The sequence below is a fragment of the Sinocyclocheilus rhinocerous genome, unplaced genomic scaffold (assembly GCF_001515625.1).
Source record: "Sinocyclocheilus rhinocerous isolate Xijiao unplaced genomic scaffold, SAMN03320098_v1.1 scaffold1398, whole genome shotgun sequence".
NCBI classification, from domain to species: domain Eukaryota; kingdom Metazoa; phylum Chordata; class Actinopteri; order Cypriniformes; family Cyprinidae; genus Sinocyclocheilus; species Sinocyclocheilus rhinocerous.
In genome coordinates this window covers 29,142-43,723 of record NW_015632523.1, presented here as the reverse complement: position 1 = coordinate 43,723, position 14,582 = coordinate 29,142, and the positions used below count along the sequence as shown (strand labels likewise).

The 14,582-nt window shown below is 37.5% G+C and overlaps 1 protein-coding gene across 1 annotated transcript in view; it reads right to left on the bottom strand.

Annotated features, from left to right (window-relative positions):
• The window catches only part of ankrd27 (ankyrin repeat domain 27 (VPS9 domain)), a 41,487-nt gene that overhangs the window by 18,030 nt on the left and 8,875 nt on the right, over positions 1-14,582 (bottom strand). The window contains exons 2-11 of the mRNA XM_016555676.1: positions 13,728-13,838; positions 13,473-13,629; positions 13,158-13,321; positions 7,629-7,688; positions 7,296-7,349; positions 7,151-7,216; positions 6,933-7,009; positions 6,526-6,653; positions 5,556-5,634; positions 5,295-5,427 (exon numbers count right to left, since the gene is read on the bottom strand). Coding sequence (XP_016411162.1) covers positions 5,295-5,427; positions 5,556-5,634; positions 6,526-6,653; positions 6,933-7,009; positions 7,151-7,216; positions 7,296-7,349; positions 7,629-7,688; positions 13,158-13,321; positions 13,473-13,629; positions 13,728-13,838 — 1,029 coding nt within the window. The remainder of the gene's footprint in view (positions 1-5,294; positions 5,428-5,555; positions 5,635-6,525; positions 6,654-6,932; positions 7,010-7,150; positions 7,217-7,295; positions 7,350-7,628; positions 7,689-13,157; positions 13,322-13,472; positions 13,630-13,727; positions 13,839-14,582) is intronic.

The window sequence follows — 14,582 nt, the reverse complement described above, 5'->3', positions numbered from 1 at the left end:
AGACGGCATCACAGTATGGTAAGGGGTGTAACATTTCCGTCACACGCTTGAGCTTTTCGGCCAATCACAACGCACTGGATAGTTGGTTAATCAGAGCACACCTCGCTTTTCAGACCGATTAGTTTTGTAAAAATCGACGCGTTTCAGAAAGGCGGGGCATAGAGGAGAAACAATAATGTACAGTATGTGGAAAATAATGTGTTTTTTTAACCTTAAACCGCATAAACACATTTCATTACACCAAATACACAAAATAATGTTCTTTTTAGCAGCATCATATGACCCCTTTAAACAACCCAAATGTGCTTTTTACTCTTTTGTCTTGCTTTTCAAAGAAAAAAAAAAAAATCAAAATAATCAATTACAAAACAACAATTTACAAATATTTAACACTGAACTTTTTTTTTTTAAACATTCTAGCAGACATTATACCAATAAAGCACAAATTAACTTAAAATTAATAAGTTAGTAAAATGATAGTTTCTGGCCATTTTTGAGACCCTATTCTTGAATAAAGCATGCATTTTTTTTTTTTTATTGTACAAATAAATGCAGCCTTGCTGAGCAGGAGAGACTTCTTTTAAAACAGAAAACATTACAGATCTCCATGTGTGAATGTTATAATAAATGTATTCATAGAGCTGTTGCAATTATTATCGTTATTATTGTCTTTTCTATTTTATTTTACAGAACAACAGTACAATTACAACACTAACATTTATGAATGTTGATGGAGCTTTTATTTTGGCGGAAACCTGCAGTTGACTTTTTGTTGACAACACCAGATTTATAAATGAGTCTCATTACGAATATGTTGCACGTATCACACTGTTACATGCCTTGTAAAAATTCATAAAAATGTGACTGAGCAACTGACGAGTAACACTGTTTCAGCGCAGATTTTCCTCGCGCTTTGGACTTTGAACCCTGGCTAACGAGTTCGTGCAGCGCTGTTTGAATACATGCAATTTGTGCATGTATTAGAAAACATAACGTTCTGCAGTTTATTTAGTTGTTTAATTAAGGCCATTCCCACTGACATGTGTGCTGCATTATAAAGAGTGCGCGCCTCTCACTCTACGCTGGTTGCTATTTGATCGCGTCACGTCATTGTTCAGTACAACTTATTCAGTGTTTTCGCTTATTCAGCCGAACACCAAAAGAGCTTTTTTTTGCTATTTTCGGCCAAATAATTTCAGTTGCCGAACATTTGGTGCATCCCTTATAGAAATGTTAATAATTCTCCACACCAGTTTCAATATTACTGCAAAAACTAATACTAGCCTAGACAATATACTAGGGATGCACGATATTGGATTTTTGCCGATATCCGATATGCCGATAATTTTCAACTCATTTTGGCCGATAGCTGATGCCAATACCGATATATAATTAATTTTAATTTTGGTTAGTTTTTAACAAGAACTTATTTGTTAGAATTAAATAAACAATAATAAAGTTATTTTATAATGACAGTACATTGAAGATTTGAAAATAACTATAAATAAACTATATATATATTAATCACTGCATTTTTTTTTTCTTCTGAAAGATGCAGTGGTAACCTTAATATTTTATTTTATGATTTAACATTTGTAGATGGTCTAAAGCAAAAGAGTTGTAAACATTCTGAAAATCTTTTAGAGCTCATAATTTGTTTAAAAAATATAACATATTACACATTAATGAACATATATATATATAAAATTATTTAATTTAAGTGTCATGTTTGTGATTTTTTATTTTTTTTCATGTAATTTTCTGACCTTTAAATCAAAACATTCTCATGATTTTATGGCATCAATTACTGCTTTATTTAATCAGAAACACAGTCTAAATATTATTTGGCTATTTTGCTTTCATTTTATTAGAAGTAGGCCAACAGCGCCCCCTACGGAATTAAAACTCCTTTCCGAACGGGCTTTAGGACCCGGGGGAGGCTGCCGCTGCACATGCTATTACTGTTTAGTCTATCACACACCAAACCCATCATTCTGTACGTGCATTTTCAGTTTAAATGCAGCGATCCAAAACACCAATCACCATTTAGGCAAAACTTTGCTTCAAGAATGAGTCACACTGCTGACGTGATCTAATCACTAGCACACCCTAAAAAGGCAGTCCGGTACTAAAATCGCACCCAGTTCCGGCGGTGCGAAAACGCCAAAAAGTGGGTAGTTCCACAATTAGTTCTGGTACTATGAAAAGGTTCCCGCGGTGCGAAAGGCCCTAATGTAACTAAAAAAGTTCCCAAATTTAATGAACACAAGTAAACAGTAATAGAGTACAAACAAACAAACTAATTACAACATGACAAATAAATACAATACAACAAAGATAGTTTTTCAGGTAGGTCTATCAGAAATAAGAAATGCTACATAAATTGAATAAGGTAATCGATGTTTAAAAAAAAAATGCATAGCCTTCACTGTATAAAATCAATATACATATTAATCTTGAGTAAATTTAAATGTAAAGTTATTCAATCAAGAATAACTTAATAATAGTGAATGATCAACATCTGTGTGGGGAAACTCCACATGAAACTCCTGGATTCCTATTGAAAATATGTATTTCAAGGATTTTAAAAGATAGTAATTAAGTGTTTAAGAACCGTGTAAAATAACTCAATTTATTACTCATGCACTTGCTGACCGGCATCATGATGTGTGTGTGCACAGAAACTCTCAGACAGCGCACGACTGCCAAATTGAGTTATTTTTCACTGCTTGTTGCACTTCAATGGTTTAAAATTGTTTTCAAATCACATGACTTAAAAGCACATGTAAATGATAACGTTTCGTGAGGGCGCAGAGCTACAACTTCACATTGAGCTAGGGCTGAGCGATATGGCCTAAAATCAAAACCTCGATTAATTGAACACTTTACCTCAATTACGATTATTGAACGATTATTATTATTTTTTTTTTTGCCCTCATAGTTCATTACAGGTTTGTACTATAAATATAGCTACTCAACTATTAAAAGGTGGGATTTTTTTTTCTAATGGAAGAGTGCATTTCTTATCTTTGCTTCCTTCAATTATTTCAAAATCACAAACTATTTATGGTTATTTGTTGAATATTTTGAACAATTGAAATCAAAGATTGCTAGGGCTGCCGCGATAACCGCAATATCGCAATACCGCACTATTGACGAGCAAACCGCAGAGGAATGCAAGAACCGCAGCAACCGCGATTTTTGCATGTTTTCTTTTTTCATAGGGTTATGCCCTTCTCGTTTTACACTTCGTGCATCTGTACTGAATATTAAATACGTTAGTAATGATAACATAATGTGTACAATGCTGATTTGTACTGAGGCTCCGTAGATTTGCACTTAACAAGCCTAAACAGATAGCGAATGAGAGAGAGATCAACTGAGCATGTGCGATTACTTGCGAGTCATATATATTTATGAAAATAGGTTGTCATGTCCAAGGAAAGCCAAATCTCTGTCTTAGCATCGACGCATAGCTGGTCAGCTGAGCCTTCTAAAGTGGCGCTCAAAGTTAAAATGATTTCAACAGCATGTTTCATTACGTCTCTTTGAATGAATGAATCAGCGTTTTTGAACGTGTAGTTGAATGAACGGTTTAAAGACTCACTCAAAGACAGTCCCTTACCACCACCTTGTGGTGCAACACTGTAACTGCACTGACTGACAGCCCGTCTAGAACGCTAGAATGCGCGCAGGTGGAAATATCAATAGAAAGTATCTTGTTCAGTCGGATTCGAGGATCAGAACAAACTGTTATACATAAAGGCTAACAATAGCCTAACAATCTTATTGTCAGGTTTATATTCTGTTATGTGGATCGTTATTTTGTCATTCTCTTCTGTTTACTTCACTTCCTGTTTCAACGCTATTTGGTTTCGGTTTCATTGGTTTCTGAATATATATATGGCGATGATACCGCATACCGCGCTATTGAGCCACTCAAAATTACCGCAAAGGAAATTCCTTCACCGCGACAGCCCTAATTTAGATTGCTTGAAACTAAGACGTCTTATGAAAAAAAAGTCACATTTCAGTTTAATTGCAAAAAGCACGTTTTCGACTGACAGCCCGTCTAGAACGCGCGCAGGTGGAAATATCAATAGAAAGTATCTTGTTCAGTCGGATTCGAGGATCAGAACAAACTGTTATACATAAAGGCTAACAATAGCCTAACAATCTTATTGTCAGGTTTATATTCTGTTATGTGGATCGTTATTTAAAAAAAAAAAAAAAATTGGAAATTACTTTCATTTTTTGCAAACAAAATAAATGAATATCGAGTCAAAAGTAGAAAATAACCAGCATCTCTTGCAAACAAAATACATTTTAAACATTGCCATGCGAAAAAGTAGAAAATAACTTGAATCTCCTGTAAACAAATGTTTTAATAAAACAATGAATGATTTAAAAAAATAAAGCGCAACGCAGATTGCCTACTCCGTCAAGGTGCCGTCAAATACAAAAGTTGCCATGCCAACCTGTCACCGCGACCAAAAGCTTGCAACGCTTGCCCCGCCTCCGGGGTCTTCTGATTGGTCCACTGTTTTAAAATTGACATTGATGAGTGCATAGATATCGCCGCTCACGTGCGAGACACTGCAAAACACGCGAGTGCAACGTTCACATCTGTACAGTGCCGACTAAACACGCAGTAGTATGTTTTTAAGTGGAAAGTATTAAAAGGATTAAAAAAACAAAATAACCGACATGGGAAAATTACGTCGGTTAGAGGTTCTGAATTTCGGTTTCTTTTCGATTAATCGTCCAGCCCTACATTGAGCTCAACTAAGACTGAGACAATAATCCAAAAAATCTATAGGTTAACAAATATCGACTGGTTTATTGTGTCTGCCGGTATATTGGCCACCCCTAGTTGTATTACAGGGAAAAGAGCAGGGTGCACATCCTGCTAAAGCTCTCTTTTGTCATTTTTGGGTGAGTTGTTCCAGTTACACTTTATTTTAAGGTGTCCTCGTTAGAATGTAATTATGCATTTAAGTACAGAGTAATATTAATTAACTACATGTACTTACTATATAGCTGGGGTTCGGATTAAGGTTTGGTTTACAGTTGCTTGCATGTAATTATGCATAATTTATTGTTGTTATAATGGTAAGTACATGTAACGTGTAACAAGGACACCTTAAAATAAAGTGTTACCGTTGTTCCTTTAACCTCTTGTTGCTGTATTTTGAGGAGCATTCAGTCCACTAGTTCTTGGATCATCATCACTACTAGAACCTGAACCAAAACGTGACCGTCTCAAGCGTTGTTACCGCTGCCTTATCTCTTACCAGAGCGCTCTGGGTGAGGTTTCCCTGGCTGATGTACTCCACCGCAGCCTCAAACGAGGTGAGACAGTAACTCAGCTCATCCTTACTGGACTTACGGAAGCGGAAGTTCTTTATGTAACTCAGATTGGCCATCCTGAAGAAAACATCAGGATATTAGCATTCTGCATGCACAATGAAGCTCTCAACAGACTGTTAAAGATATTTAATTAATCAATCACTGCTCTTGTAACTGTGCCGCAGAAAACACAGCACTCGACTCACCAGTTAGGGATTTCTGTTTTGATCAGCAGATAGAGAATGACTAACAGGAGATCATCAGCACACATGGCCTCAATGCTCACTGCTGAAAGAGACACATCACTGTGATGAGCTGAGTGTCTGATACATAATGCACACACCAATCACAAGAGCTTTTCATAAACTGTTAATCTGAGTGTTCAGTCCACCAAACTACAATGCTACAGTGAGCGCTTCACAGGAAGAAATAGATACTGGGTTTGGGGAAATGTGCAAGATTTTCATCTTCAGTTTAATCAAAGTTTTGTAGCAGCATGTAAACAACATGCGATTAAGCACAACTGCGCTGTATATTCTGCTTCAGAATAAATGAATAACAGATTGCAATTCTAACCAAAAAGACTGCTTTTTTTCATTGTTTTAGTTTAATTAATGAAGGACACTAATACTTTGTTGTTTGAGCATCTAACAATTCTAAAAATTTTGTTACACACTAAATGTTTAAACAATAAAACAAAGTGAAAACAAACAAGCAAATAAACAAATGAATGAATGAACGAACGAACAAATAAATAAATAAATAAATAAATAAATCCTGTGCAAGTAGCCATTTTTGGTTTTATCTCTATGGGTGAATCTCTCACAATTTATGTATTTATTTTCTGTAAAGAAGATGAGCCTTTTTCAGGAATAAAGAGATTGTTTACATTACTATCATGACAATTAGCCCTTAATAAAATGATTAGGTTCAATTCAATTCTGCATAAATAAAATACAGTACAACAATTCTTCTTCTTATTATTATTATTATTGTAGTGATGAGTAAAATAATTTATATTATGGTATTGATAAAATAAAATAAAATAATGTCTGGACATGTTACCAAGAATTGTCCACAAGGCTAAATAAGGCGTAATATAATACTGGTGATAATATTATTATAATATAATATTCATACTGGTTAAAAAATAAGGAAGGTTTGTGGTCACAGCACCTGTATCTCGACGTCTGGTTGAATGCATGACGGTTAAAATAACCTTCCTTATGCAGAGCAGTTTCTGCTGGGGAGACGTACAGCCGTTCAGCTGACTCAACTCCCGCTTAGCACGAGGAATATTTATACTACGAGAGAGAGAAGTGACAAATGATCACTAAATCATTTCATACTCTTGCAGAGTCTCTATATTCTTTTCAAAACGCTTGTTTAAAATAACAGACACTTTGTAAAGTAATGCCAGATATTTTTCTGTCATTTTGCATGTCTCGGTGACATTCTGGACTCAGGTCCTTCCCACGGTGTTAGTCTACAGCTCTCGAATAACTCAAAAATACCGAACAATAGTAGTAGTGGTTTGGCTTAGCAAACTCTAATGAAAAACACCTAGAGATAGAACGGCTCACCTGAATTCTGACTTCACACCAAGCTCTTTCTGCTGCAGATCCTGTAAGGACCGTGTTGTTTTGTTGAACGCTGCATCCTGTCAAGACAAACAGTACATTAAACAGGGAAATAATGCATCACTGCAGTGATCACCAACTTTTACTACAGCCATACAGAGCACATTATGTTAAAAACACACATTGAGGTGAAAATGAGGTAATTAATGGTAAATCAGTACCCGACTTGCTTCAAGAGTCCCCACATAACTAAAGAGTAGATCATGGATGCCATGATGGATGTACATCTGAAAATGGAAGAAATAAATGATAAAAAAAAATTGGGCAAAGTTATACGTTTAAAAAGCAGTGCATTTTTTAACTGACCTCCACTGCTTGTTTGAGTAGAGTCATCTGTATCTCCTGTCTCGCCAAAATCTTCTGAAATTGAGACATTTTACATCATACACTCTAAAAATTGCTGGGCTAAATACAACCCAGTGCTGGGTAAAATAGGGACAAACCCAGCAATTGGGCTGTTTTGACCCAGCAGTTGGGTTAAATGTTTAACCCAACTTTCTGGGTAGTAACCCAACCGCTGGGTCAAAACATAACCTATTTTACCCAGCACTGGGTTGTATTTAACCCAGCATTTTTTAGAGTGTAAGCTTCAGGAAAGAATCAGTTTTTTAAAGTATTGAAGTTCATAAAACAGCTTACCAGACGAGAGTCCCTCAACAGCAACTGAAGACATTTTGTGTAAAGGGTATTTACAGAGTCCTGAAGGATTGGGGGAGAAAAATAAATCCAAAATAAAATGACCTTAAATACCTTAAAGACCTTATATACAGTGTGAATTTTCTTTCCTGGTTATAACTAGGGCTGCAACAACTAATCGATAACATCGATTATGAAAATGCACGTCCAACTTCAGCCGGTTGCGTCAAATTACAGCACTGAATTACGCATTTCTATGGACAAAATGCATCTAAAAATAGTGGAGGAAACAGAATGAGATGCTGCAGGAGAGTTACGTGATCCAAGCTGCCCAAAACATGAGAATTCTTTATTTTAAGCTTTAAGCTAGTGCATTAGCGTAATGGCTTGCCCTGTCAGGCGCTTTGGCAGATGATGCGTGTGCGTCCTCAGTTTACGGTCATATCCTTATGCATTTTTATGGACAAAATGCATCTAAAAATAGTGGAGGAAACAGAATGAGATGCTGCAGGAGAGTTACGTGATCCAAGCTACCCAAAATGTGAGAATTCTTTATTTTAAGCTTTAAGCTAGTGCATTAGCGTAATGGCTTGCCCTGTCAGGCGCTTTGGCAGATGATGCGTGTGCGTCCTCAGTTTACGGTCATATCCTTATGTATAAATGTCACAAATTCACACGAGCATTTCCATTTTTGCATAAAGGTCCGTCCTGAGAGTCTGTGTTAAGTTTTAATCTTTACTGAATGAGCGGCGTGGCGTGCACGCGCGTCAGACAGACGGAAAACAGAGACAATTAATAATCGGCGCAAAAACATTTATTGTGCTTAAATATCTGTTGTTGAAAATTAAATTAAGGTTTAAAGGTCAACATGCATTGCGCATATTTTATGAGAGTAGGAACTTTAAGGGGATAACAGCGTGTAATTGTCTGAATATCAATATCAGACGCTTCATAACCTCCTTACACAGGATAAAGAAATGACAGTAAGACATGACTGTGATCAAAGTGAACGTGTGTTCCTGCAGAACATTACTCTTACCTATTGGTTACAACTGAGTTTGTGATTTTATTCGTCTTAATCATCTTTATTATTTAATTTTTAATGCAGAGATTTAAACTATATTAACTATATACAATGCTTAAATTTATTAAAACAAATAAGGTTTTTAACAAATTATGGTTTGTGCCACCGCTGCTCTAAACTAACAGTACTGGTGATTACCAAAATCCTTTTTTAGCTTTCTGTATGGGTTAGTCCTCCAATATGCGTAAGCTATTATTATTTTAGTTTTTAATGCAGAGATTTAAACTATATTCACTATATACAATGCTTAACACATTTATTAAAACAAATTTATGTAAGGTTTTTAACAAATTATGGTTTGTGCCACTGCTGCTCTAAACTAACAGTACTGGTGATTACCAAAAGCATTTTTTAGCTTTCTGTATAGGTTAGTCCTCCAATATGCATAAGCTCTTTAGTAACAGTAGTAGGCTATTTCTAATGCTATAATATAATTATTGCTGTTATCTATGAAAGAAAGGCAGAGAGCTTTATAGTGTGTTTTTTTCAGATACCCAATTAGTCAAAAAGTACATAAACAATGGCAGCAAGAATGCAAGCTATTATGAAGGGCATAGGAGGCCTTTTTTATGTGAATAAATACTATTTAGTTGTTTAAGTTTATTTGCCCAATTAATGACAATACATTTTTTTGATTTAAACAATTTTTTGACAGATTCCTAAAATGTGTTTTCTCTTTATTATCTAATAAATTGTTAAGCACTGTATGTTTTCATAGCATTCAGTTAGCACGTTTGTTTGAAGGACATTGGGCAGAATGTGGAATAGTGTTTTTTGTCAATAATAAAAAAAAATAAGTTTTTTTCCCAAATCTGATTAATCGAAAAAATAATCAACCAACTAATCGATTATCAAAATAATCGTTAGTTGCAGCCCTAGTTATAACTGTTATTATAGTTATACAATAAACTTTATCTGGCTTTTAATTCAAAGTAAACTGGGCAGCATCAAGCCCTGTATTACCTAAATAAACTGATCAAATCAAAATGAATCAAAATCTAATCAGGAGCTTGTGAATCGCACTTGAATAGAGTTTAAAAAGCTGTATCAATATCTAGCCTATTTAGCCCATCCAAACCATTTCATAATTTTGGTAATAAGACGCAAACAGTCTCAAAAAATCTCGAAAATTCCCATTATGATGGGTTTCAAATAATGATTGCAATGAGACTTAACTTCTCATATTAAACATGATGGCGACGCGCAAAGACGCAGCGGCTGAGAGCTCTCTGAAGTGGAACTATATTCTGTTGTTACTTTTGATCGTGTTTTGGAAAACTAATTCGGGGTCATTAGAGACTATTTGTTACACCCGTGAATCATTGATTTATATCGGGACGACACAACAACAGTCGGTAACGATCACTTTCCAGCACACGCATGGAATTCCAGTGGAGATTGCTAGGACACCGGGGACTCCATGGATTACCATACCCAGCAGCAGACGTTGGAGGCGGCGGAGAGAGCGTAAACAAAAACGAGGACGTAGGGCTGGCATGTTAGCGCGGCTAAAGAGGAACCCTTACAGACCACCACTCCCCAGTCTCTTCATCTCAAATGCAAGATCTTTAAACAACAAAATGGATGAGTTGAGACTTTGTTTAACATCACGGTCGACTATACAAGAAAGCTGCGTGATGATTATTACTGAGACATGGTTACACCCCATGTACCTAGCGGGCCGCTCTATACATCGTAGCGACAGGACTGAGGACTCCGGTAAGAGCCGGGGGGGTGGATTGTGTGTCTATACAAACAATAACTGGTACACGAATACTGCTATTATTGACAGACATTGTTCTCCAGATTTAGAGCTATTGGCAGTTAAATGTAGGCCATTTTATCTGCCATGTCTGTTGTTGTTGTCACTGCTGTGTATATTCCACCAGATGCTAATGAAAATGCAGCACTTGGCTATATGTTAACAGCTATAAACAAACAACAGAACGCTTATCCTGATGGGGAGTTTATTGTGGCTGGTGATGTTAATCACTTCAACTTGAAGACCAAGGTTTCCAAGGTTTGAACAACATGTGAAATGCCCCATCAGAGGGGGGGGGATACACTGGACTGTGTTTATTCTAACATTCCTAAAGCCTTCAGAGCGTCACCCCTACCTCACCCTGGACAGTCGGATCACCTGTCACTTTTTTTAATTCCAGCATACTGCCCCATCATTAAGAAACAGCAACCTGTTGTTAAAACAGTTAAAATTTGGCCGGAGGGAGCATCTCTACAGCTGCAGGACTGTTTTCAAAGCACTGACTGGAGTTTGTTTTCCACTCAGGATTTGGATGAATATACATCTACCGTGCTTTTTTATATCAGATGTTGTGTGGAAAGTGTCACTACCAACAAACGCATCTGTGTCTACCCAAACAGGAAGCCATGGATGACTAAGGAGGTTAAACTTCTCCTGAAAGATCGCAATGCAGCTTTTAGATCTGGCAACAAAGAACTGTACAGCGTTTCTAGGCACAACCTCAAGAAAGGGATAAAATCAGCCAAATCTGCATATAAAGAGAAGATTGAGGATCACTTTACCTCTAGGGACTCAACACGCATGTAGCAGGGTATGCATCATATAACCAACTTCGGGGGCAGCAGAGACACTATGACAGCAAGTAGTATCACGCTGGCTGAGGAACTGAACTGCTTCTTTGCCCGATTTGAGAGAGAATCGGACGATGCAGCTTTACCACAGCTGGACTCTGCAGACTCACTTTTCAGACGCATCAGGTTAAGCGAGTCCTGAGAGCAACGAATGCCAAGAAGGCATTCCCAGGCAGGGTCCTCCGGGATTGTGCACATCAGCTTGCAGATGTTTTTACAGACATATTTAATCTCTCACTGGCACATGCTGTTGTACCAGCCTGCCTTAAAACTGCCACTATTATTCCAGTGCCCAAGCAGTCCAGCACCACTTCCCTAAACGATTACAGACCAATAGCACTAACACCTATTATATCCAAGTGCCCTGAAAAAGACTCATCCTGGGATATATTAAATCCATCCTCCCTCCTACACTTGACCCACACCAATATGCATACAGACCAAACAGATCTGCGGAGGATGCAGTAAACACTGCTCTCCATACCGCACAGGAACATCTGGAGCAGAAGGATACATATGTAAGGATACTCTTTGTAGACTACAGCTCTGCTTTTAACACTATCATTCCTAGCAGGCTGGTCACAAAAATGCTGGATCTGAGTCTTAGCAATCAAATATGTTTGTGGATCATGGATTTTCTCAGGAACCGCTCACAGATTGTGAGATTGAGCTCGCATACCTCCTCAACTCTGACTCTTAGTACTGGAGCACCACAGGGATGTGTGTTGAGCCCTCTGCTCTTCTCCCTCTATACACATGATTGTACATCAGTGTACCCTACTAATACAATAATTAAGTTAGCTGATGATACAACAATTGTGGGGCTTATCTCAAATGGCAATGAGGTTGCCTATAGAGATGAAGTGTATAGATTGGTTGAATGGTGCACAGGCAACAATCTGTCTCTTAACATCAAAAAGACGAAGGAGCTAGTCATAGACTTCAGGCGACATCGAGAGGAACTTCAGCCCTTGAAAATAAAGGGAGAGGAGGTGGAGAGAGTGTCCAGTTTTAAGTCCTTGGGCATCCATGTTAGCGAGGACCTTAAGTGGACTGTTAACACTGCTGCTCTGGTCAAAAAGGCCCAACAGAGACTTTACTTTCTACGAACTTTGAGAAAGGCCCATCTCTCTGCCAGACTGTTGAAGTCGTTCTACCACGGTACGGTCGAAAGTAGACTAACATATTGCATTACAGTCTGGTATGGAAATTGTTCAATGTCTGAAAGAGCTGCACTGCAAAGGGTTATTAAAATCTCACAAAAGATCATCGGACCCCCCTCCCTTGAGGACATCTACAGGCTTCGCTGTCATATCAGAGCCTGCACTATTATCAAGGACAAAACTCACCCTTTTCACAATTTGTTTGCATTATTGCCACCTGGAAGACGCTACAGAGCTTTAAAGACTCGCACCTCCAGATTTAGAAACAGCTTTTACCCAACAGCCATATGCAAACTGAATTCTTCCTCCCCGTTTCTCTTTCTTCATAACTAACCTTAAAATTCTGGAAGGATGGACTGTGCCATACTATTGCAATCAAATGCACAAGTCACATTAATACTGGTTTTTAGGTTTCTTTTAGGAATAATTCATCTATTTTTTAGGAATATTTATTTATTTATTTATTTATATGTATGTTTTTTTTATAAGTGTGAATGTAGATGATATAGTTGCATTTCCATGAGAGATATGACATTTCGTTGTATGCTATATGCAATGACAATAAAGGTATTCAATTCAATTCAATTAATGAATAATCTATGTCATCAGGCTCTGATTAGCACTAATGTAGATAAAAACAAGAAACTTTGTAATGTAACGATTGTGTCTCACTATTTGATGTCGAAGGCCCTTCCTCTCTTGTTCCTTTAAGGAGTGACAAAAGGCGGCCACAAGCTTGTCCAGTTTTTCAGCATGGCGGCCCAAGAATTCCCTCGCATCCTCGATATTCTTCAGACAGTACGGAGCAGAAACAGTACTTAAATCCTCTGCGAAAGCTGAAGAAAGAGAAACAGAATCAAAATGTTAGTCTAGCGAACAATACATTTACATTATTCGACCTCAACGTAACCAGGCATGTTGCAACAAGATGTCAATAAATCACTAAATCTTTTCATTGTTGATCTGAATTTTTGACTATCAAATCACCAGGGCTGTGGTCAGCGTCGAAGGGCCGTGTGATGCACAGTATGCTGTAGGCCTGCTCTTTCTCATTGTAGAACGTCTCCTCAAACAGGACGGGGACAGAGGTGGGATTGGGAAACCCTGCACCCAGCCGGACCTGGTTATTGTCTATAGACACTTCCTGGAAGATATGTCACACAAAACAGCTGTTCGGTTACAGACAGCATCCAGAAATTCCATTCTGATGATACATGTAGAACTATGTGGGATTTTACATACCTTTCCATCCAGCGTCTGGTAACCCTGTTCAGCAGGCTGAAGCACGTATCCGTCGAACTGAGATGCTGTAAAGGAGGCCGCTGGTAAACTTCCACAACACGGCACTAGAATCTAAAACAAACATCACACAATAAATAACAGCCTACATAACACAACCACAACCAGCCTAGGTAGCAAAACATGGATGCATTAGTTCGCTCAAAAACTAAAATTCTGCTAATCAAAGCACTTTCATATTAAAGGGTTAGTTCACCCCGGAATGAAAATTCTGTCATTAATTACTCACCCTCATGCCATTTCAAACCCGTAAGACCTTCGTCCATCTCTGGAACACAAATTAAGATATTTTTGATGAAATCCGAGAGCTTTCTCTCCCATAGGCAGCAATGCAACTGATATGTTCCCAGACCCAGAAACATAGTAAGGACATTGATAAAACAGTCAACGTGACATCAGTGCCTCAACTGTAATTTTATGGAGCTGCAAGAATACTTTTTGTGTGCAAACAAAACAAAAATAATGACTTTATTCAACAATCCTTCTCCTCCAAATCACTTCTTCCACCATTATCGAAAGTACTGTTGTATTGTATGTACTGTTGAATATGAATTGTATGAATTGTTGAATAAAGTCGTTATTTTTTATGCACAAAAATTATTCTCGTAGTGTCATAAAATTATGGTTGAACCATTGATGACAAATGGACTGTTTTATCGATGTCCTTACTACGTAAAATTTCAGTTGTGTTGCTGTCTATGGAGGGTCAGAAAGCTCTCGGATTTCATCAAACATATCTTAATTCATGTTAAGAGGTCTGCGCGGGTCTATTTTTTTAGTCCCACTCCCGCAAGGTTC